Source organism: Vipera ursinii (genome assembly GCF_947247035.1).
Source record: "Vipera ursinii genome assembly, chromosome: 1".
In the NCBI taxonomy this organism is placed as follows: Eukaryota; Metazoa; Chordata; class Lepidosauria; order Squamata; family Viperidae; genus Vipera; species Vipera ursinii.
Genome location: NC_139512.1, coordinates 97,105,537 through 97,129,450, shown reverse-complemented (window position 1 = coordinate 97,129,450; position 23,914 = coordinate 97,105,537). Strand labels below are relative to the sequence as shown.

Sequence of the window (23,914 nt, the reverse complement as noted above, 5' to 3'; positions counted from 1 at the left end):
GAGCACTGTTGCAACGCCGTGAAAGTTCAGGACGTCTTGGCCTGCCTTTCCTCTTCTGCCCGCTCGCCGTGGATACCCTCTGCTTGTACGGAGGGGCAGCGGCGACGATCCCACCGGCTGGAGACCTACCTACGACCATCAGCTGGCAGGCGCCGTTTTTGGTGGCGCAGAGCCTTCTTCTCCTCCCAGATGGCGACAGTGGACTGTGGGCCTGGTCATCAGCCTCGGCGGATGTGTCGGCGAATGCCCGGACTCAAGACAGCTGCTGGGAATGCCTCTCTCCGCCGCTGGAAGATCGTTTGGACTGGCGGACGGGCGTTGGGGAGAGAATGCTTTTGCCCTCCCCCCCCAGACTGGCGGCGTTGGCCGGCGACGCGAGGATCGACAGAGGCCTGGCCTGCCTGTTCTTTGCTTTCTCTGCTGACAGGCAGGCATTATGGCTAGCTCCATGCCTGACGGGAATTAAGACCCCCCTATTGACAGTCCAGTTTGGCTGGGACTTGACCGTGGTGGGAGGACGGTTTTGGACTGGTCAGCGACCACCTCACTGGTGTGAGAGACCAGCTGGGGTGGGCTTGGCTCAGGACCCCCCCTTTTCTCTCTACTCCAGATTGGACTCCTCAGCCGGAGTGAGAGGACGACTGAGGCTGTCCCTTGGATTGCCATCTCAGGTGAGAGCTGAGATGGCCTTGTGGACTAAGAGATATGCCTACTGGACTTCTTTTTCCATCTATATACCATCATTGAGCGACCCTTTGGACATATTTATAACATCTGCCCTAAGAGACTATCCTAGCGCTGTATGGTTTACCTTCGTTACTCCGAAGCGGACTTGTATGCCCTTAGGGGGTTCCTGCCTCCTGGGTGCGACCTTCCACCTGTTTCCATACTCCCCTTAATGACGAGCCCAAGCGTTGGGACTCCGAGAGGTGGCTGGGCTTAGATAGGGGCCTCGAGTTGAGACGTGCTAAGAGGCCCCTGATAAAATTTTTAGCCGGTTATTTTAAAAGGTTAGGGAGGGGGAGGGAGGGGGGGTAGGGAGGGAATCTTTAACCGGCACTCAGTCTGGACCTGTTAGGGGTCCTGACGGGATGGGGACGGGGTCGGGGGAGGTGGCTGCTGGTTCTGGGAATGTGGGGGTGGGGCTTCAAATCCCCACGGCGATAGGGAATGGCAGCAGGTGCTTGCGCAGAGGGCCATATCAACACCTGGGATCGCGCCCCCACTATCTCTGAGCGGTGGCGCGCTCCGACCCTCCGGTTAGCACACTCTTACCCGGGGATGAGGGTGATCAGGTCCCTGAGCTCAGGTTGGTCTATTTTAACACTAGATCTGTAGTTAACAAAGCTCCCCTCATCCATGATCTGATCGAGGAGGAATGTGCGGATCTAGCGTGCATCACAGAAACTTGGTTGGGTTCGGAGGGAGGGGTGCCTGTCACCGAGTTATGCCCGCCAGGTTTCCGGGTGCTGCACCAGCCACGGGCTCAGGGCAGGGGTGGTGGGGTGGCAGTGGTTATTCGGGAGACTTTGTGTCCCCGGGAGGCCACCATTGTCCAGATGGCCGGGAGTGAATCCCTCCTCTTGAGATGTGGTCCTCGGGCTCAGTTGGGCTTGTTGCTTACATACCTGGCACCCAGCTGTGTGGCAACAGCCCTGCCTGAGCTGCTCGACACTCTCTCAGGGTTGGCGGTGGAGTTCCCCAGGCTTATAGTCCTGGGTGACTTCAACCTGCCATCACTGGGAGGGTCGTCGGAGTTAGCTCGGGAGTTCATGGCCTCCATGATGGCCATGGGCCTGACCCAAGTTATTGAGGGCCCGACTCATGTGGGGGATCATACTCTCGACCTGGTGTTCCTATCTGGACAGTGGTTGGATGATCTGGGAGGGGGTTCCCCGTCCATCACCCCTCTGTCATGGTGAGATCACCACCTCCTGAGGCTGGTTTTCCGCTATGCCACCCCCCGCCGCTGGGCGGCGGAACTGACCAGGTGGTTCCGCCCCAGGCACCTAATGGACCCCGATCGGTTCCAGAGGGCGCTTGGGCCTATACCTATCACCCTTACCCACAGCCCAGTCGATGCTCTGGTGGAGGCCTGGGAAACGGCTGCCGCCAGGGCACTTGACTGCGTTGTACCCATGCGACCTCTGACCCGGCGCAGATCCCGTTGGGCCCCATGGTTCTCTGTGGAGCTCCGGGAGATGAAGTGTCGGAGACGAGGTCTAGAGAGCGGTTGGAGATCCAGCCGATCTGAATCCGACCGATTGCAGTTAAGAACCTTTATAAGGTCTTATCTTGCGGCGATAAGGACAGCGAAGTCTAACTACTTTGCCGCCCTTATCGCGTCCGCAGATAATCGCCCGGCCGCCCTGTTTAGGGTGACTCGCTCCCTCCTTAACCAGGAGGTGAGAGAGGATCCCTTGCGGGGACGAGCCGAGGAGTTTAGTCATCATCTGGCGGACAAAATCGCTCAGATCCGGACCGGCCTGGACTCTGACTGGGCAGAGTCTGATGTGGAGGAATCGGGCGGTCTTGAGCACGTTATCTGGACTGAGTTCGACCCTGTTTCCCCTGATGATGTGGACAGGATCATGGGGAGACTGAGCACCACCACCTGTTTGTTGGATCCGTGCCCCTCCTGGCTAGCTTATGCGGCTCGGGAGGGAACTCCCTGATGTGGAGTTAATTTGGGTTTTAAATATTTGTATATTTTATTGTTTTATTTTGGGCATTAATTTAATTCTATTTTAACTTTTGTATTTTTGTATTTTTATTATATGCCCTGTTCACCGCCCTGAGTCCTTCGGGAGAAGGGCAGTATAAAAATTTAATAAAACTAAACTAAACTAAACACGAGGCTGGTTCCATGCAGTAATAACTGCTTCTTTGAAGGAGGGTGTCTTCCCTGCCGCCTTGAAGGAGGCGGTGGTGAGACCCCTTCTCAAGAAGCCTGCTTTGGACCCGGCTGTTTTAAACAACTATCGTCCAGTCTCCAACCTTCGCTTTTTGGCGAAGGTTGTTGAGAGTGTGGTGGCGCATCAGCTCCCTCTGTTCCTGGAGGAAACTGATTATCTGGACCAGTACCAATCGGGTTTCAGGCCCGGACACAGCACGGAGACGGCATTGGTCGCGCTGGTGAATGATCTCTGGAGGGCAAGGGACAGGGGTTGCTCCTCTGTCCTGGTCCTATTAGATCTCTCAGCGGCTTTTGATACCATCGACCATGGTATCCTGCTGCGGCGTCTCAGGAGGTTGGGAGTGGGAGGCACTGTTTTACGGTGGTTCTCCTCCTACCTCCAGGGCCACTCGCAGTCGGTGTTGACGGGAGGGCAGAGATCCGCCCCGAGGCCTCTCATTTGTGGAGTCCCTCAGGGGTCGGTTCTCTCGCCTCTCCTGTTCAACATCTATATGAAGCCGCTGGGCGAGATCATTCGTGGTTTCGGGGTGGGGTATCATCAGTACGCTGATGATACCCAACTTTTTCTTTCCACCCCTAACCAACCCAGTGATGCCCTCGCCGTGATGTCCCGGTGCCTGGAGGCGGTTCAGGTCTGGATGGGGAGAAACAGGCTTCGTCTCAATCCCGCCAAGACTGAGTGGCTGTGCATATCGGCATCTCGGGCTAACCAGACTATTCCACCTCTAACGATGGGGGGTGAGGTGTTACCCCCCGTTGATAGGGCACGCAACTCGGGCGTCCTCCTGGATTCACGACTCAATTTTGAAGATCACATAGGAGCCGTGACCAGGGGGGCTTTTGCACAGGTTCGCCTGGTGCGCCAGTTGCGTCCCTATCTGGACCGAGATGCCCTACGCAGTTACTCATGTGCTCGTGACCTCCCGTTTGGACTACTGTAACACTCTCTACATGGGGCTGCCCTTGAAGACCACTCGGAGGCTTCAACTGGTGCAGAATGCGGCCGCGCGAGTTGTAATGGGGGTCTCCCGATACTCCCATGTAACACCTCTACTCCGCGAGCTGCATTGGCTTCCGGTTGCCCTCCGGGTGAAATTCAAGGTGCTGGTTATCACCTATAAAGCCCTACATGGCCTGGGTCCGGGGTATTTGAGGGAACACCTGCTGCCGGCATCAAATGCCCTTCGCCCAGTGCGCTCCCACAGGGAGGGTCTGCTCAGGGTCCCACCGGTAAGAGATTGCCGGCGGGTGACACCCAGGGATAGGGCCTTCTCAGTGGGGGTGCCTGCCCTCTGGAACCAGCTGCCAGTGGAGCTGAGGACTGCCCCCGACCTCCGATCATTCCGCCGGGGCCTGAAGACCTGGCTCTTCGAGCTCTCGGGCCCAGGCTGAGGAGAAATTTATTTTAATCGGGGTTTTTTAATTGCACAGGGTTAGTTTAATCTTTTTTAAATTGGTTTTTAATTTTTGTATTGCTGGTTTTTAACTCCCTGTAAACCGCCCTGAGTCCTCAGGGAAAGGGCGGTATATAAATGTAATAAAATAAATAAATAAATAAAAAATAAATAATTGTGAGCCAGTTGCCAAGTGCTCAATCGTGATCATGTGACTATGGAGATGCTGTGACAGCCTCAGCTTTGAGGACTGGCCATAAGTTTCCTCTTGCAGCAGTATCCTACCTGTGAACTAAATAATTAACTGAGGACTACCTGTAGCGTTGATGTGAACAGGATAATTTGACTTGCATGTTGAATATATGGAATATGACTTTATATGTGCAACTTAAGTACTTAGTGTTCTTCTGTAATTAGTGATTTTTAAAAATGTATTTTCTATCCCCAGGATAGAAAAGAAAGGGCAGTACCAAATTTTATTATTAACAATGGCTTTTTGTCATTTTTTAAAATTGGAATATTCCACAGAAACTAAAACAAAAATGAAATTTTAATAAAGGACAGTATCAATTAATAAATTTCAATTACTCCAAAATGATCCCAAATTGTTTTATATGCTATCAGAGTAACCAGACTGTATGTATGGAAACAATCTGAGGAATGCAATGAAAACACTGACTGGATTTCCAGCCAAATTTAACTATCAACCAAGCATTCTTTACTGATGATTCATTGTTTCCTGTCAAAAAATATCTATGATATAAATATGAGTGATAGGAAGTGCAGAAACAAGAACAACTCCCAAGTGATTACTTTGAGGCAGTACTGGCATTAAGATACCAAATATACTGGGTTTAGCACCTTAGAAGATTAAATTACATCACAGTATATAAATCAGTTGTGGAAGTAAAATCTTCCATACAATTAGCGAGAACAAATATACTTGGAACAAAGTATGATTCTCATGTTGAGCATTAATGGTCATAGAATTAAACTCTGTGAACGGTCTAGAATGTTTTGCTAAATGTTAGAAAATCATGTTGAAATTCTTGCATAGTCATAAATATCACAGCAGTCTTGCATCTTACTATCTTATTATTTCTAACCATCTATCTATCTATCCTATCTATCTATCATATAGTTTATATATATACATACATACATACATACATACATTGTATTATTTGTAATGAGGTGTGCATGTATAAAATACATAAAATAAAAATAAAATGTTAAGGCATTAGGTTACAAACTGGGAGATTCTAGTCTCACTTTAGGCACAAAGCCAGCTGGGTGACCTTGGGCCAGTCACTTTCAAAAGTGGCAAAAACCACTTTTGAAAACCTCACCAAGAAAAGTGCAGATTTGTCCAGGTAGTCTTTAAGAATCAGATAGATGATTGAATGGAAGTAAATACATACATACAGTAGTGAAAAATAATAAACAAAAATATCTGAAACAAAAACCAGAGGAAAAGCAACAGATTTATAAGAGATAAACAGTGACATTCAGTTTTAAATAAACATATATTTTCAGGTGTTGGATACAGCAATATTAGAATAGACAACATTTTAATGGTTGAGGGAGAATTTTGACAGATAAATCTCTGCTTTTGTGGGAAAAAGTAAGCATTGCCATTTCTACTTTGGTCTCTGATTTAATAGGGATGGCTGTAAAAAATCAATTTTGAATACCTGAGGAACACACAAAAAAATTGAAATTCCTGAGGAACACAAAATCTTAACCACATTTTTCATATTGATTAAATTGGAATCACTGTATATTTTCTAATGTTTCTTCTTTGAATTTCTACATATTTTTTACTAAACTTGATTGGTAGTCACAATTGGAAAATGGGCTATTGGGTAGAATAATCACGTGCTTCTGAAAAAGCTGAAATTAGTCTATTAAATACTGTGCAGAAAGGCCTGCAGAGCACTTAGACAGGATTATTTTTTTATGACCAAACCTTCAATAATTCATAATCTTGACAGTTAAAAAATCATTGTGCAATGTTGGCTCTTATATACTGTGGAGGAGTGTGTGTGTGTGTCAAACTAAACATTACTTCATTGTCATTACTAGTAAGTCAACTGTGCATTATTTTCTTATTCAGAAGGGAGGGATTCAATTGGATCCGAACTCTAACATGGAAGCGAGTGATTTACTACCTGCCTTAATATAGTTGTGATCTATAACACACACACCACCAACAACAACAACAACACATCATATTTCTGCTAGTGGGATACCAGCTGATCTGATATCAGTGGAAGCAATGAATGGCTTTTTCAGTGGAGCTGATATTTACAGAGAAGGTTGGGCAGGCCATTCCTGCTCTTTAAAAGTTCATGCGAATGGAACACCTTCAAGCAATCTGACGTAATCCTAATCACTTTTCCCAGTCAGTGCTTCAGAAGCAGACAGACTGGCTATAAGTACATTGCTTAATCTGTTTGTTTTTGCTTGATAATGTCTGGAATACAAACTGCCTTTTTTATGCAGTTCCACAATAAAATAGTTCACCATGCTGTTTTTGTATTTCCAGCTAGCTGAACCAAGGGTACATAAATGCTGTCTGTGGCAACTGTGCTCCTTGTTAAAGTTCAACTTTATTGTTCCTTAGCCGAGGCTTGAAATGATAATAGATTTTTCAGGAAATATGAAGCTAGTTAATATTTAAAATATTAATTATTACACATTATAATGGAAGGGGAAAAAATCAATTCAAGCTTCACTAAGCTAAGACTATCTTGATAGTAAAACAACATAAGGTATTCTGAGAATAACAGTAGCGATTGTTATCATATGTATTATAACAATTTCACCCCACCCCCATTTTCTATCAGTATGAATAGTTATAGGTCAGTCCTAGAGGAGATCAATCCTGACTGCTCTTTAGAAGGCCAGATCCTGAAGCTAAAACTCAAATACTTTGGCCACATAATGAGAAGGAAGGACTCACTGGAGAAGAGCCTAATGCTGGGAAAGATCGAGGGCAATAGAAGAAGGGGACGACAGAGAATGAGGTGGCTGGATGGAGTCACTGAAGCAGTAGGCGTGAGCTTAAATGGACTCCAGAAGATGGTAGAAGACAGGAAGGCCTGGAGGAATGTTGTCCATAGGGTCGCGATGAGTCGGACACGACTTCGCAGCTAACAACAACAAAATTTGGAACTTTTAAAAAACACATTTGATTTCAGTGTGTATTGGCCTTTTTTTTTTATTGAAAAGTTTTAAAATACAATTTTCCTTTAAAAAAAAACCCCCTTCCCCCTCCCTCCTCCCCCCTACCTCCCCCCCTCCCTCCCTCCCTCCTCCCCCCCTACCTCCCCCCCTCCCCCCCTCCCCCCCCGACTTCCCAGAGCTGAATACAAGGTATATATATATAAAAAGAAAAAAAAGAAAAGCAAACATAAGCAACCATGTACTAACAACTATAAATTCTAAAATCCATCACTCTCTAGCTTATATAGGATAAAACAAACCTTAGCAATATTAAATATATATAAAAAACTAAAATAAAAAAAATACTTTCTAGCTTATATATGATAAAACAAACCTTAATAATATTAAATATACATTAAAAACAAGAAAAAAGAAACCCCAAAATAGAAAGAGAAAAAAAAAACAGGGGAAAAAAAAAGGAAAAAAGAATTATTCAAATACTATATAATACTTCTCAACCCTATACTTGTCCTAAATAGACTCCATCCATTTTGTCCATTCCATGATATAACGTTCTTACAACTAATCTTTCAAATTAACCAAAATCTTCGCCACTTCAACCAAATCAGAAAACTTTAAAGTCCACTCTTCTGTAATCGGCCGTTCCTCTTCCAGTACCACATCTATAATTATTCCATACAATAAAAAAGATTGCGAACAAAACTTTAACCTCCATTTAGAAATCTTCTATATATTCCACCAAACTTTAATCCAAAAAAACTCACCCTTTCCACAAAACCACCACATATAAAAAATATATTGCGTCTACACCCAGATCTTTTCCCACCTCCCACACTTGACTATGAATACGTCGTAGAAATTCCATAGACTTCTGCAAATCCTGCTATTTTCTCTTCTTAGAACGTTTTGCAGCAGCACGCATCACCCTCTGTTCTATAGAATCATCCGACGAAGTTGTATCTTGATCTCCTCCAACACCGTTGTCTTCTATCTGACCACCTTCGACCTCTTGATGCACTCCTTCTCCAGATCCCTTTTCAGCTTCCAGAAGTGTTAATGGCGTTGCATTTAAAACATTATTATAGAAGTCACGCGCTTGCATCACAGTAACCAAACGGTACCTTTTACCTTCGTGCGTCACCATCAACCCAACTGGGATCTCCCATCTGAACCTTATATCTCGTTGCTTGAGCTCTTGCACAAGAAATGTAAAATCCTTCCTTCTCCTTAAAATCTTTGGAGGAATTTCTTTTAAGACCAAAACTTCTTGATTAGCAATCACAACTTTAGTATCATAAGCAGCTCGTATAACTTCATCTCTAGTTTCCCTTTTTGCAAAATATACCACCACATCTCTAGGCAACTTTCTCTGTCTAGCAATCCATGAATTCACACGAAACACTTTATCCATGCCTCCTTTTATTTCAGATGCTGGCTGTTTCAACACTACTTCAAAAGCCTCAGAAACTAGCTGCTTTAGATCTTCCTTGGTATTCTCCTTTAAACCTCTAACTCTAATGGCAAACTGCATCTGGTAATATTGAGCAAGACTCAGTTCTTTTTCCACTTTATCTTCATTCTCCAATACTTTTGCTTCTAATATAGCATTCTTTTGAGTCAAATCTTCTAGCTTTTCCTCCAATTCTTCCACACAGCGAGCCACTTTACACACTGAAGACAAGATGTCTGCCTTCATCACTCTGAACTTCTGTTCCATCCTCTCCTCCATTCTCTCCTCCAATTTCTCCAATTTCTCCTCCATCTGTACAAATCTATCATTAATTGAGTCCAAAATTACCTGGGTGTGTTTTTCAAGAGCATCTTGTAAGTCCTTTGATGTCAATACATCAGGAGGATGCAGCGCCTGCAGTAATGATTGTTGCACAGGAGAAGTTCCAGCACTCCGAAGAGTTTTAGGGGGTGGTTTAGCCGCCATCTTTTACCAAATGTGACGCACTTTCACTTCAGATTTATAATCCAAAAAAGTCCATCAAGCTGGAGAGTAAAATATAATAATCCTCTTCACCTTTTCCTCTTGTATCGCTCTGCCTGCTCCTTTAATCCATAGTCATTCCTTCAGGCAGGGGTGGTCGCAGACGCCTGGCTCTGCTCCAAGAAATCAGGAGCAGAGGCGCCGGCCAGCTGGGAGCAGCCCAGGCTACGGGGGAGTTCAATCCTTCAGCCGCCCAAGCCATAAGCTCAGGCGGCCCTGGAGAACTCTACCCCTACCTGGGAGCTCGCCCCCTCCTCTTCTCCCGAGGAGGGGGCTTCAAATTCGCCCGAACAGCTGATCGGCGCTGTTTCGGGCGAAAAAACAACAGCTGAGCCGCGGGCAGCCCGGGAAGGCTGTCTCCGTCGCCGCGGAGCCACCGGAAGCCACTGTATTGGCCTTTTTATATGGCTTTTAAATATATTTTCCCCTTCTCTTCTTTTATATATTCTCCTTCCTCCTTTTGAGAAATCTAGTACAGAGAGCAATAAAGTTATTGTTGTAGGTCGTGTTTCAAATAAATGTTTCTTGAACAGCACCCACTCTTCCCCTCTCTTCTCCAATTTTAATGCAAATTTAATGACTTTTGGCACTGAGGAGCTTCTAAGCAAATGGGGCTTGGAGGAAACTCTAAAGTAATGATGTACCATATCTTCTCCCCTATAGCTCCCTATATAGTCTTAATCTCAAATATTGGGGGTTCATGGGGGACTGTCAGAGGCAGTCTGGGATATTTTATCAGAAGAAAATGTTACACCAATAACTACCATGTCATAAATTCTGCTAATATGAGTTCCATATTTAACTCCATCTTTCACATCCTGGATACTATTTTGGTGGAGAATTTAGTATAAGACATTGCAAGAAAGGACGAACCATTTCTGTGAAGTGCAAAAAGAACAAATTTTGAATGGACTCTGCATTAAAATTCTATAGAGCTGTAATTATGGTCAAGGTTTTGGAATGGAATTGGATAACTTGATTATTTTTTATGTCTAACATGAGCTACTAGCTTTATTTAGTTCCTGATAGGATCAAGCAGGAATTGCAAAAGGTTGATGTGAAATTGAGTAAATAAGCTATGCATACCGTATACAGTAGTACTTTGCATTGTACTCAGAAGCTCCTTTGAAACTCTGATTTCTGCATATATTTTCAGAGCAACTTTTACCATTTCTAACAGTGAAAAAGTTTTTTTAAAAAATAAAATAAAAGCATCTATCAGAGTTGTTTGAAATGAGTATCTGTTTTATCTGGGTTAGGATGCTGAGCTTGTCGATCAGAAGGTCGGCAGTTTGGCGGGTCGAATCCCGATTTATTAGATTCAGCTAATAAAACCAGAGCCAAAAAACTCATTTAAAGTCAAAGGGCTTCTATCATCTAAAAAAAAAACCCAATTCTGGGACTCCCTCTGATTATTTATGCTTATTTAGCATTACCTGTTTTATTTCAAACCACAAGAACCGCAGATGATTTCTGTACTGTGCAAGCACACACTGTCCTGAAAAACAACGGCAATTATTACCAGATGACAGTAAGCACAATCTCTCAATAAAAATAAAGTACTGTAAGTAGAGAATTAGCATGCAATTTTATCACAAGAATTAGCTGTGAAGACAAGAAATTATATGGCCTACTAGAGATATTGCAGCAGTGTGCAGTGATAGCAGAGTGGATAAGATAAATGGGACAATGGAGACAATGGGATAGGAATCAGTTTTTAGACAGCATGGAAATAATCTGGCCTGCATTTTTTAGTTCAAGATCCTTTAAAATGACCAAATGATTTTGTGAGAAGAATAAATGGAAGAATACTAAGATTGTTCGATAGATGTATTTGGTGAGTTTCCAAAATTCAAATTTATAGTCACCTTAGAAGAAACTGGACTTGTTGAGAGTTGCTGACTTTACTAAATCCAATCCTTTAGGGCAGAGTTGTTCAAAATATTTTAACACCTTATTTTAACAGCATTAAATAGAAAAGTTGTTAAGTCATTTGGACAAAAATGCTTGAAGGAAGATAAAGTTTTATCATTTACATTATTTGCAAAATGATTTAGTTTACATATGTTCATGGTTTTTTTAAAAAGAAAATCATAGGAAGTAATTATTGTTCAAGCACTGGTGATGAAAGGAAACATAGACAATATCTGACTTCAGGAATAACTTGCTTGAAGAGTTTAATTTTGGTTTAATGCCGTCAGCACTAAGCACTGCTTTTTCTAGCACTTGATTGTTGCCTACAGAATGAACTTGGTACAGATACTTTTTAAGAATATAGCTTATAGTCTTCCAATAGTGCAATTGGAAGGGGTATTTAGCTATAGTTTTGACAGTTTAAGAGAGCTTTGCAGAATCAATGGAATTATTTATTTTAGAAAGCTATTGATAATTTTTTAATAGACACTATGCTAGGACATGCATGGGAAGCACAGTATTCCTAGGAGATGATGAAGGCAGGCCAGATGGTTAAATAGTAAGAGATGAGATATTTGTGGGTAATGTCATAGTGAAGTTATAGAAAACTTAAGGCAATGAGGTAAATGATGTGGGTCTTGATGAGTCATTGTGGGGAAGCTGTTCCAGACTATGAGAAAGCTATGATTAAAACCCAGTGATGAACAATAAGAGGAGATCAGTTCTTACACTACTAGCAAGAGTCAGAGTAATAAAAATGGCATGTGTATGTTTTCAGGAGAAAACAAGGAATATAATTTTCCTATTTTAAAAGTTACACCTAGTTTATTGGCTGCATTACATGCTTCCTTCTAAGTTAGTAACATTTAAATCAGCAGTACAACCCAGAATTAAGTTGAGGGTGAATTTTAAAAATCAGTTTAGTAATTCATATATGAAACAGAAAAGTATTGATCTACACAGCCTCAAAAGTATAAAATAGAATAGTATAAAGATTCTAATTAATACGAAGGATGAGATTTTTCTGGGGCCTAAATGCTATTCAAATGTGGATAGAAAAGGGGAAATAAAGATGAATAGCATAGGACAAGATAGTATAGGAACCTGTTTGATGCTTCAGAAAAAAGATAAATTAGCATTGCAAGTACAGTAAGCCTCGGGCTAATCTTCAAAGACATCCCTGCTTTCCAGCCATGATGTCTGCAGCCATTTCCTTCACTGGAAATCTGCATCTTTTCAACAGTCTCTTCTATTCTCATTGAACATAAACCAAAATGAAGATGAAAGGTTATTTATTCAGTCAATGACCAGCAACATTTGAAATGGAAGGTGATTTCCCACCCAGTTTGCTTGATAATTGGTTTCTTAATTATCTTTCAATACAGAAGGTTCCAAATATTACTTGGCACATCCAGTTCAAAATTATAAATTCATATCCACTTAATTACCCAAAGAGCTGGTACATGTAGATAGTACTACGTTAAATGGACAGGAGCTAAGTTGTCTTAATGCAGGACAAGCTGTTGTATTCCTCTGAAGTTTGGAGAATAATGTGAAAAAGAATGAGAAAGAAGATGAATCATATATAAGCATATGCATTTAAGAAGTGCATATGGGGATAAGCGCATAAGTGGGATGCCTGTTCTGCTTTGGGTTTAGTTGCTTCTCCCTTTGCTAGCACATGGCCTTCAATGTGCTTCTCTGGAGTCAGTATGGCTGTTATAAATGAAAAAGTTATGAAATAAAATGTTAAAAATATAACTAATGTGCATATCTGATAAAATCCAAATGCAGTTAGTAGCAAAAAATCTAATGAAATGAGATTTGTGAGTGTTATAATGGGTGGAAAGGTGGAAAGCAAAGAGGTTGGGAATAGAAAGAACCGTTTTGTAAACAAGGTGCAGATACAACCAATTGGCCATGTTGAGAAACCTTAAAATACATTACAAAAGAGCAAGAAAATGATTCTTCAGATTCAAACCTCGGAACATGCAGGCAACTAGAATTTAGACTGCCGGAAGCTGCTTTTCATATTAATGAAAGTTCTTATCTCTGAGGCAAGGATCTTATCTATTCAAGTCAAATGTTTGGCTTCTAGTGAGAGAAATCAGTTCTACTGAAGGATTATTGCAGGTGCTCAGGGCAACCTTGTGACAAGTTCAGGAAGAATGAAGTAGATTGCCAGTCACAAAGGTGAAAGGAAAATAAAACTTTTGCAGATTCTTACATCTAAATCAAAATACCCCAAAAGGAACAGAAAACAGATTTAATCCAAACCACAAAGAATAAAAAGTTGTCACTAATTATGGGCAGGGGGAGGGGGGGAGTTAACTATAGCATTGAATAAAAGAGGAACCAAACAACAAAAAAAAGTCAGAGAATTTAAGCTGGGTCAAAGAACCAAAGGCCGAGTAAAGTCACAGAGCTATATCAGTGAACCAGCAATAGAATGGGTGTGTTATCCTAAGGACAGATCAAAGTTCGAGCAAGCAAGCAAACTGTCATGCTCATCAGAAAATAGATTGTAACTGAAAGTCTCTAAGACAGGGGTCTTCAAACGTGACCCTTTTATGACTTGGGGACTTCAACTGCCTGGCTGAAGAATTCTGGGAGTTGAAGTCTACAAGTCATAAAAGGGCCACGTTTGAAGACCCCTGCTGTAAGACAAGGAATTTTTACTCCCCCATCTCTACTCATTTGACAATGCAGAGGACTGGGAAAATAAATTATAGCAATCACTTTTGCAATGCTTGTTGATCAGAAGGTCGACAGTTTGGCGGGTCGAATCCCGAGTGCTGCGTAACAGAGTGAGCGCCTGTTACTCGTCCCAGCTTCTGCCAACCTAGCAGTTTGAAAGCACGTAAAAATGCAAGTAGAAAAATAGGGACCACTACGGTGGGAAGGTAACAGCATTCCGTGCGCCTTTGGCGTCTAGTCATGCCGGCCACATGATCACGGAGATGTCCTCGGACAAGCGCTGGCTCTTCGGCTTTGAAACGGAGATGAGCACCGGCCCCTAGAGTCGGAAACGACTAGCACGCATGTCTGGGGGAACCTTTACCTTTACCTATGGTGAGGACATTCACCATAATTAATGTTGACCTTTGAAGGCCTTTATTGAAATAGAATCATGATTATGTATGTAGCAATAGGATTCACGTATTAAATTCTGCTGAAGTCTCAAGTGATGTTGCCTTTTGTTGATTTTAAATCAACCAGGCATAGGTCAATATATGAGGGAGGGGAAGGGGAAAGGGTAGATTTTGCTTAGGAGCAGAATTTATTTTACAGAAATGCCATAGAAACAAAATATTTGGCCAAACAATAGTTAAAATAGCTACAGTTTAGAAAAGATATATTAATTTTGCTGTATTAACATTTATTTAAAATATATAATGGATCAAGTTTGTTAAATTAGAATGTTTAACTTTTTAATGTAACAGGAAGCAAAACAGCCCTTTTATGAATACAAAATGACATTCAGAATTACTTAAAGGAAATGTTAATTCCCTGTGAGCAACATTTATAGCCATGCTTAATAAAACTCTTAAACTAGTTCGTCACTCTGATAAGTGGCATAGAATATCTGGTAGGGCTTAACTTAAACATATTTGACAAGGATTTTATTTTTTAGATTTAAAACTTTGTCTTAAAAAGGACCAAATTCTACATTAAACAAAAATTGTGGGGCATAGTGATAATCCTAGGTATAGTTCCTATTAAACTCAGGAGTACTGAATTCTGAGTGCTGCTTTCTTAACAGCTTTTAATAAGAAATGCACACAATTTTGCTTAATTCACTTGCCAAACCAAATACAATCAGTCCAGTGTCCCAGAGATGACTTTGTTCCTATCTCAAAAATAACTTGGAGGTATTCCTGCATGCCTGTGCACTAATATGAACAAAGGAGCTTTTTTCCTTAAGGATATTTGCATCTACAGTATTGCTTTATAACAATCCTCAGGAGTGAGATAAATTTATCTGATAACATCTGCTATATAAATTGGAACAAATTGGTGCTTACTTAAAGTGTTTCCTTAGATGTAAATATGTGGCATCAAATCTCTATGATACCAGATTATTTATTTATTTATTTATTTATTTATTTATTTATTTATTTATTTATTGGGACTTATATGCCACCCTATCTCCTGAAGGACTCAGGGCGGCTAACAACAATAACATACAATAATACAGAAGTTAAAAGAAAAATAAATTAATGGCCCCTGTAGAATAAATTAAAATTAAAATAAGTTAAAAATTAAAGTTAAAAATTAAAAACATAATTAAAATCCCTGTCAGTCCAGGTCAGCCTGGTGGAAAAGGAGTGTTTTGAGGCCACGGTGAAAGGACTGGAGATCTGGGGCCATCCGAAGCTCAGGGGGGAGCTGGTTCCATAGGGCTGGCGCTCCCACAGAGAAGGCCCTCCCCCTGGGGGTCGCCGGCCGACATTGTCTAGCCGACGGTACCCTGAGGAGACCTTCTCTGTGTGAGTGCACTGGGTGATGGGAAGTCGTTCCCTGCAGCAGATGGTCCTGCAAGTATCCCGGGCCTAAGCCATGTAGGGCTTTAAAGGTAAGTACCAGCACCTTAAATCTCACCCGGAGGACAACCAGTAACCAATGCAGCTCACGCAGGAGGGGTGTAATATGGGACTATCGGTGTGCTCCCATCACTACCCACGCGGCCGCACTCTGCACCAGCTGAAGCCTCCAGGTGGTCTTCAAGGGTAGCCCCATGTAGAGAGCATTGCAGTAATCTATACGGGAGGTAACGAGTGCGTGGGTGACTGTACGTAGGGCATCTTGGTCCAGAAAGGGGCGCAACTGGCGTACCAGGCGAACCTGGGCAAATGACCCCCTAGCCACGACTCCAATATGATCTTCAAAACTGAGTCGTGAATCCAGGAGGACGCCTAGATTGCGTGCTCTATCAACGGGAGGTAACATCTCTCCTCCTATAACCAAAGATGGAACCTCTTGGACTAAACGAGATGCCGGTACATAAAGCCACTCAGTCTTGGCCGGGTTGAGCCGGAGCCTGTTCTTCCCCATCCAAATCTGTACCGCTTCCAGGCAACGAGACATCACATCAAGGGCATCACTGGGTTGGTTCGGGGTGGATATGAAAAGCTGGGTATCATCAGCATATTGATGATACCTCACCCCAAAGCCACGGATGATCTCACCCAGCAGCCTCATATAGATGTTGAACAGGAGAGGTGAGAGTTCCAACCCCTGAGGCACCCCACAACTAAGGGGCCTAGGGGTTGACCTCTGCCCCCCTGCCAACACCGTCTGTGAACGGCCCGAGAGGTAGGAGGAGAACCACCGTAAAACAGTGCCTCCCACTCCTAACCCCTCAAGACATCGCAGCAAGATACCATGGTCAATGGTATCAAAAGCTGCTGAGAGATCTAATAGGACCAGGACAGAGGAATAACCCCTATCTTATGCATACTACATAAGGCAATTATGCTTCATATACCTGACTTTGGAGTGTTGGAGGTGGATTCTGACCTACAAAACAACTTTTTGCCTGGGAGCATGAATGAAGCACTTCTCTTCAAATCCTTAAAACAGCTGCATCTTTTTCTAGGATATTTTAGATTGGAAGGTGCTATCAGTTATCCCTGTATGTGGACAATCTCTTTGGTTTGCTTTCTTTTCAGCAAAACTATTGTATATTATGCTGGCTAAAAGATTAGAGTAGAAGTCTGAACATGTCTGACATTGTAATAAACTTTGAACTGGAGTGGAAACTAGACTTTAGATACACTAGAAATATATATGCAATGATTTTCTTTTTATCAGAGATGAAGTTTGTCTATAGAAAATATAATCAGCTGACACCCTATATTGAATTCTTCATACAATATCGTTCAAAAAAAACCTTCTGGATGAAAGAGAGATGGAAGTGGTTCCTTAATGCTAACCAAGGTCGAAATATTATCCATTTAAGTATCTAAAAGTAAGGTTCTAAATTTAGGCAAAACCCCCCAAATGCATGAATGAATAAATGAATGAACCTTTATTGTCAAAGTACAACCATGTATACATTGAGATTGGCTGAGCCTCCCTTCATGCCCCCCCCCACAACTCACAGTGACAACAAACCCACAGGTATAGTATAATGCACAGGTATAGTACAGGTGGTACCTTGCTCAGTTGTAGTAACTGTGAGAGGGATCTTGGAGTCCTAATGGATAATCACTTAAATATGAGCCATCAGTGCTCCAGCTGCCAAAAAAGCCAACACAGTGCTAGGCTGCATTAACAGAGGGATAGAAGTGTTAATACCACTTTACAATGCCTTGGCAATGCCACACTTGGAATACTGCATCCAGTTTTGGTCACCACAATGTAAAAATGATGTTGAGACTCTTATCTTTCTAGAAAGGTAGATAAGGTAGAAAAATGTGGGTTAGCATCACCACCAGATGGATTTGTGCTGGCTGACCGGCTGTACTCAGCGTGTGGTCCTCAATGGAACTGCATCTACATGGAAGGAAGTGTGTAGTGGGGTGCCCCAGGGCTCTGTTCTGGGCCCAGTGCTCTTCAACATCTTCATCAACGATTTGGACAAGGGGATAGATGGGGAACTCATCAAATTTGCAGATGACACCAAGCTGGCAGGAATAGCCAACCCTCCAGAAGACAGGCTTAAGATACAGGAGAATCTGGACAGAGTTGAGCCCTGGGTGCTATCTAACAAAATGAAATTCAGTGGTGAAAAAAGTAAAGTTCTACATTTAGGCAAGAAAAACCAAATGCACAGGTATAGTATAGGTGGTAGCTTGCTCAATAGTAGTAACTGAGAGGGATCTTGGAGTCATAATGGACAATCACTTAATTATGAGCAGCAGTGTGCTGCAGCTGCCAAAAAAGCCAACACAGTGCTAGGCTGCATTAACAGAGGGATAGAATCAAGATCACATGAAGTATTAATACCATTTTACAATGCCTTGGTAAGGCCACACCTGGAATACTGCATCCAGTTTTGGTCACCACAATGTAAAAAAGATGTTGAGACTCTAGAAAGAGTACAGAGAAGAGCAACAAAGATGATTAGGGGACTGAAGGCTAAAACATAAAGAATGGTTGCTGGAATCGGGTATGTCTAGTTTAATGAAGAGAAAGACAAGGGGGTGACTTGATAGCAGCATTGCAGTATTTCAGGGGCTGCCACTAAGAAGAGGGAGTCAAGCTATTCTCCAAAGTGCCTGAAGGCAAGACAAGAAGCAACGCATGGAAACTAATCAAGAAGAAAAGCAATCCAGAACTAAGGAGAAACTTCCTGACAATTAGAACAATTAACCAGTGGAACAACCTGCCTCCAGAAGCAATGAATGCTCCAATACTGGAAGTTTTTAAGAAGAGACTGGCCAGCCGTTTGTCTGAAATGGTATAGGGTTTCCTACCTGAGCAGGGGGTTGGACTAGATGACCTCCAAGGTCCCTTCCAACTACTTCTTCTTCTTCTTCTTCTTCTTCTTCTTCTTCTTATTATTATTATTATTATTATTATTATTATTATTATAATATTATAATTATATAAAACTTAAGAGGTTGCCACAAAAAAGAGGGATCCAAGCTGGGTTAGATGACCTCCAAGGGTCCTTTCACCATTATTATTATTATTATTATTATTATTATTATTATTATTATTATTATTATTATTATTAATCATCATCTACAGCAAATTCTGTCTGTGAACTCTTCTTTCACACTCTGAACTTTTTGCTGCAAATCAAACATCAGAGGTAACCTGATAATAGCCTTAAAGTTATTTGGCCTTTAAAAATCCAGTCAGACTTTAATTCTAAGAAGATAGAAATGGGGCACATCCAGAAAATCTTAAGATATATTGTACAACCCTTTTGTACAATGTAAATAATATGTCAGTGGCTTTGTTATCCTATTTCAATTGGTTATGTTTATGATTCAAAATTGCTAGACCTTAGAACTCTTGCAGTTAGGAACCAAGATGCAGAATTCTCAAGTACAACATTTTTCTACTTGGGAGATAAATAAAGTAAATAAAATGTAGAAGATAGCTTTTGAAATAATTCTCTCCTTTAGATTCCAGTTTTACAAACAGAAGAATGAGTTAAGCGGAAGGCATTTCATAAACCAGGCATAAATCCAGAACTCAAGCTAATATAAACTGTCAGTCTATGAGTCCAGAATGACGCTGATGGGGCTGTTTTTCTAACTGTTCTCCTTATTGAGTCTTTGCATAGCACTTTGTGTCTTATTTGCTCCCTTTCATCATAAATGGATTAACTAGATTAACTGGATTTGGAAATGGAGAAAAAGTCTGGAATCAGTCTGTAGTGCAAAGTTAGATGTCTGCACTGTATATTAAATGTTTTTTTTCTTTATGTATCTTCAGGTTTCAGTGTAATTGAGAAATAATTGTTCAATTTCATTCATAGTTTGATAAATACAAGAGTCTAACACCACTATGCTTAATGCAGTTAAGAAGTGTATTGTTTTTGTCCTCCAAATATTTTAGTATGAATGGCAAATAACAAGTGTACCGGTAGTTTAGTAGGAAATCTTGATAAACAAAACTACAAAGTAAGTAATTAATAGCAAATGTAAATATGTTAGATGGTATTCTCAGATTGTGGCATAATCCATGCCTCAGAGAAAAGTAGGTGGTGTTTACCATTGCTCAAAAGAATTATGTTTTAAATAATAAAAGAATATTCCTTGAAAACGTTTGAATGAGTCACTTTTTACAACTGGCATTGTTTGTATGTATCCACAAACACATATGCATATGTACATCTTTGCCTGGCAGGCCAGAATAGATTAAACCATTTATGTTGTGCATGTGTTGAGTACTGTTAAATTTTGTATATAACTCTTTAGCAATATTAATTAGAATTCAGAGTTCTCATGTTAACATAAAAATGTGCTGACAAATCATATAAACCTCTGCCAACTGTTTCCTCAGTCTTGACAACATCTGGACTAGATAATACTGGTCCATATAATTAGGTCAACTGAACCACGTTTTATTGTAGCAGCTGACACAACAAAGTACCTTTGTAGCTTTATCTCAGCCCTTCATGGTAGCTAGACTAGGAAATCAAAGTTATGAATGCTAATACTACTTTTATTATAAAGTTACAGTAACAGAATTTTTGAGGTCAGAATCACTTCTCCCCTCCCTCCCTTTATCTTTGTGAAGTGTGTCGTCTGAAACACTTTCTCAAATTACATTCCTGTTCCAGATTCAGATTTCTCTTATCTGAACTTAGTCTTGGTTGTGGCTCTTCCTCTTGTTTCTCGAGATTATTCCTTCTGCCTGTTATACTTTAGCACAGTTTTAACTTTATATGCTAAATCTAGCTGGGAAGACCAAAATTTACCTATGCAGAAATAGTTACCTGCAAAGAATGTGTTAGATTTCATAGAGGAAAATAAGCATAGTATGTTATACTAATACTTGGGGTTTTATTCTCCGTTTCTTCTGCCAGTGATCATAACAACTGTTTTAACAGTTTATCAGCACATTCTGTTTGTGTGTGTGTGTGTGTGTGTGTGTGTGTGTGTGTGTGTGAGAGAGAGAGAGAGAGAGAGAGAGAGAGAGAGAGAGAGAGAGAGAGAGAGCATGTATATACGATATATAAACAAATATGTCAAATCTATACTGAAGGACTAACTGGTTCTCAAAAGAACAATGATTTTTTAAATGTTGATTTTAGGTATTTGAATGTTTTTGTTTGCTTCTAAGGTTTTTTTAATACTTCTAAGCAAGTTTCCAGAACTATATAATTTGGTTAAAACTATATTCATGTCAGAACATTGTTTTTGACCTGACTACTTGCTTTGAAAGGAAAGTAGCTGAGGAAGGGCTTAGTTGTGAGTAATTTTCCACTTACATATCTGTGCTCAAAAGCGATGTTTACTATCTACAGTATAGCAATTTTGGAGCAAATAGCTTTAGAAAGAGGATTTTTCAGGAAGAAATTAGTGCCTGGATTAAGGATATATGCAACTATTTTAATAAAGGAGAACAACTAAGAACATCTAATTGGGCCATTGGTGGAAAGTCAACCATAAATGATCCATCTCTGAGTTAAACGTTTTTTTTTTAAGGGAGTATAGTTTGTGTGAAGTTATTATTTTGTTAGACTCAAGAAATTTGAGGCAGCAGGCATAAAATTTTGTCTTTGCAAGTTTGCACACAAACATTTTTGTGAAGTACATTGGGGTGAAAGTGATCGGCCCATAATCACTCTGGAAGCGTCTATGGCCAAGGGTGGCTTTGAACCAGGTTGCTGAGTCTAATATTTTTAATCCTATATCATACTATTAACTGATTTTTGTCTTGACATTTCCCAATTTAAGGGATGAGGGTGGGCTTCTCTCAAGGTTTTTGATGTGTTTTTCATTATTTGCTGGCAAAGTGGGGCAGTGCAAATTTTAATTTCCCTGTAGGCCCGAATATAATCAATTTTCCTCTTATTTGTTTTTCCAGTGTTTGATTGTTGGAGGTGGTCCTTGTGGCTTGCGAACTGCCATAGAACTTGCCTTTCTTGGAGCCAAAGTTGTTGTCGTAGAAAAGCGAGACACTTTTTCAAGAAACAATGTACTTCATCTCTGGCCATTTACGATTCATGATCTTCGAAGTCTGGGAGCTAAAAAATTTTGTGGGAAGTTTTGTGCCGGATCTATTGATCACATTAGTAAGTCATAATTACATCATTGTTTCTGAAAAGGAAAATGGAGGTCCATTTTACCCATGGTGAATATTTTTGTTTAGAAATATTAGCTGCAACGTAATACCAAGATGCGGATATGGGGGTGGGGGGTGGGTATTGAATAGTTGAGGGCTCTTCCTGATATGGTATAACATTTATTATAATGCATTCAAATGCTGAAGCCAAGAACCACTGCAGAAAAGGTCTTTGCCAGGTATTTTTGGAAGAAGATTAAATAAATGCTTTAATACCTAGAACATTGTAACTCTTTCAGAGTTTGTACCTCTTATCAATACTTTCAAGTGTGTTTTACCTGAATGTCAAAGTATTCCTTTAAATTTTCATCAATATCAATTGACAGAAATTATCTTTACATTTAGTGTTTATGTATAATTGCCAAGATTTTGTTTTAAAATTTGTTCATTTATTTATTTATTAAAGTTATGTGCCACCCATCTCATCTAGAGATTGTTTATGCTTGAAAATCCTTTTTCTCCTAAGCTTTCATTTGAGCTGTGCTGATAATTGGAAAGATATTTCATATGCTTCCTATTATATACTTATTGTATTGTAAGACTTAATGATTTAGTTTATAAAATGGTACCTAATGGGGTAAGTATGCTTCAAAAATATTCAGAAGAAGTACTCTAGAAAACATAAGAGCATGAGCATAATATTGCTTTAAAATAATTCAGAAGAAGTACTCTAGAAAACATAAGAGCATGAGCATAATATTGTTTTAAAATAATTCAGAAGAAGTACTCTAGAAAACATGAGAGCATGAGCATAATATTGCTTTAAAATAATTCAGAAGAAGTACTTTACAAAACATGAGAGCATGAGCATAATATTGCTTTAAACCACAGTGCCTTTTGTCAAACTACTAAACTCGTCACCTGGGCACTTACTGATGCTGGATAACCTAAATTGTATTTTTCAGTAGGACTTGATGTATATGTCAGAGTTGAAATACAGCCACCATTTACAATATGAATTATTCATTATAAAACACAGAAATGGGATTCCAATAAATAGCCATAGATCCTTTCTTGACATTACAAATACTGTAAAGAAACTTCTTCGTTATCTGATCTTCCAAAATGAAAATACATGGTAAATAATGCATAATCAAAAACATCACACATGACATTTCTCTTTCACAGGCATTAGACAACTTCAGCTTCTCCTCTTCAAGATTGCACTGCTGCTGGGAGTTGAAATCCATGTGAATTTAGAATTTGTGAAAGTTTTAGAACCTCCTGAAGATCAAGAAAATCAAAGTAAGTTGTGTTTCTTTGAAAGGCGGTATTACACAGAAAATAGGATGCTATTTTTGATGCAACAGATTACATCTGAGTAGAAGTGTGCAAAGTGTTCTATGTGGCTTGTCTGTCTCCAGACTATAATACGTATTTTTTATTTGTATCTGTGATGAAACTTTGTAGCTTGTCCAGGCACAGATGGAAATATGTGTTCTGGGAAGAAATGTTTGTGAAGAAAGCCAAAGTTATTGCTGTTACATGACTGCTAAGTAAAGAAAGGTGCTAGAAAAGTCAAGTGAATGAAAGAACTGGTTGGATAGCTCTCACACTGACTTCAAGCATAGAATACACAAACAGAACAGAAAAGAATAACAGAGTTGGAAGGGACCTTAGAGGTCTTTTAGTCCAACCCCCTGCTCAGGCAGGAAACCCTATACCATTTCAGATAAATAGTTGTCCAATCTCTTCTTTAAAATCTCCAGTGTTGGAGCACCAATAACTTCTGAAGGCACTGATTGTTTTAACTGT

General features: G+C 40.7%; 1 protein-coding gene across 4 annotated transcripts in view; it reads left to right on the top strand.

Moving 5' to 3' along the window:
• LOC310636211 (F-actin-monooxygenase MICAL2-like) overlaps positions 1–23,914 on the top strand; it is an 87,400-nt gene that overhangs the window by 25,602 nt on the left and 37,884 nt on the right. For all 4 annotated transcript variants that reach the window (XR_014491637.1, XR_014491638.1, XR_014491639.1 and 1 more), the window contains exons 3-4: positions 21,902–22,109; positions 23,288–23,404. Coding sequence is in view for 1 of the 4 variants with exons in the window: in XM_083355825.1 (XP_083211951.1) it covers positions 21,902–22,109; positions 23,288–23,404 (325 nt within the window). In the remaining 3 variants the exon portion in view is untranslated. The remainder of the gene's footprint in view (positions 1–21,901; positions 22,110–23,287; positions 23,405–23,914) is intronic.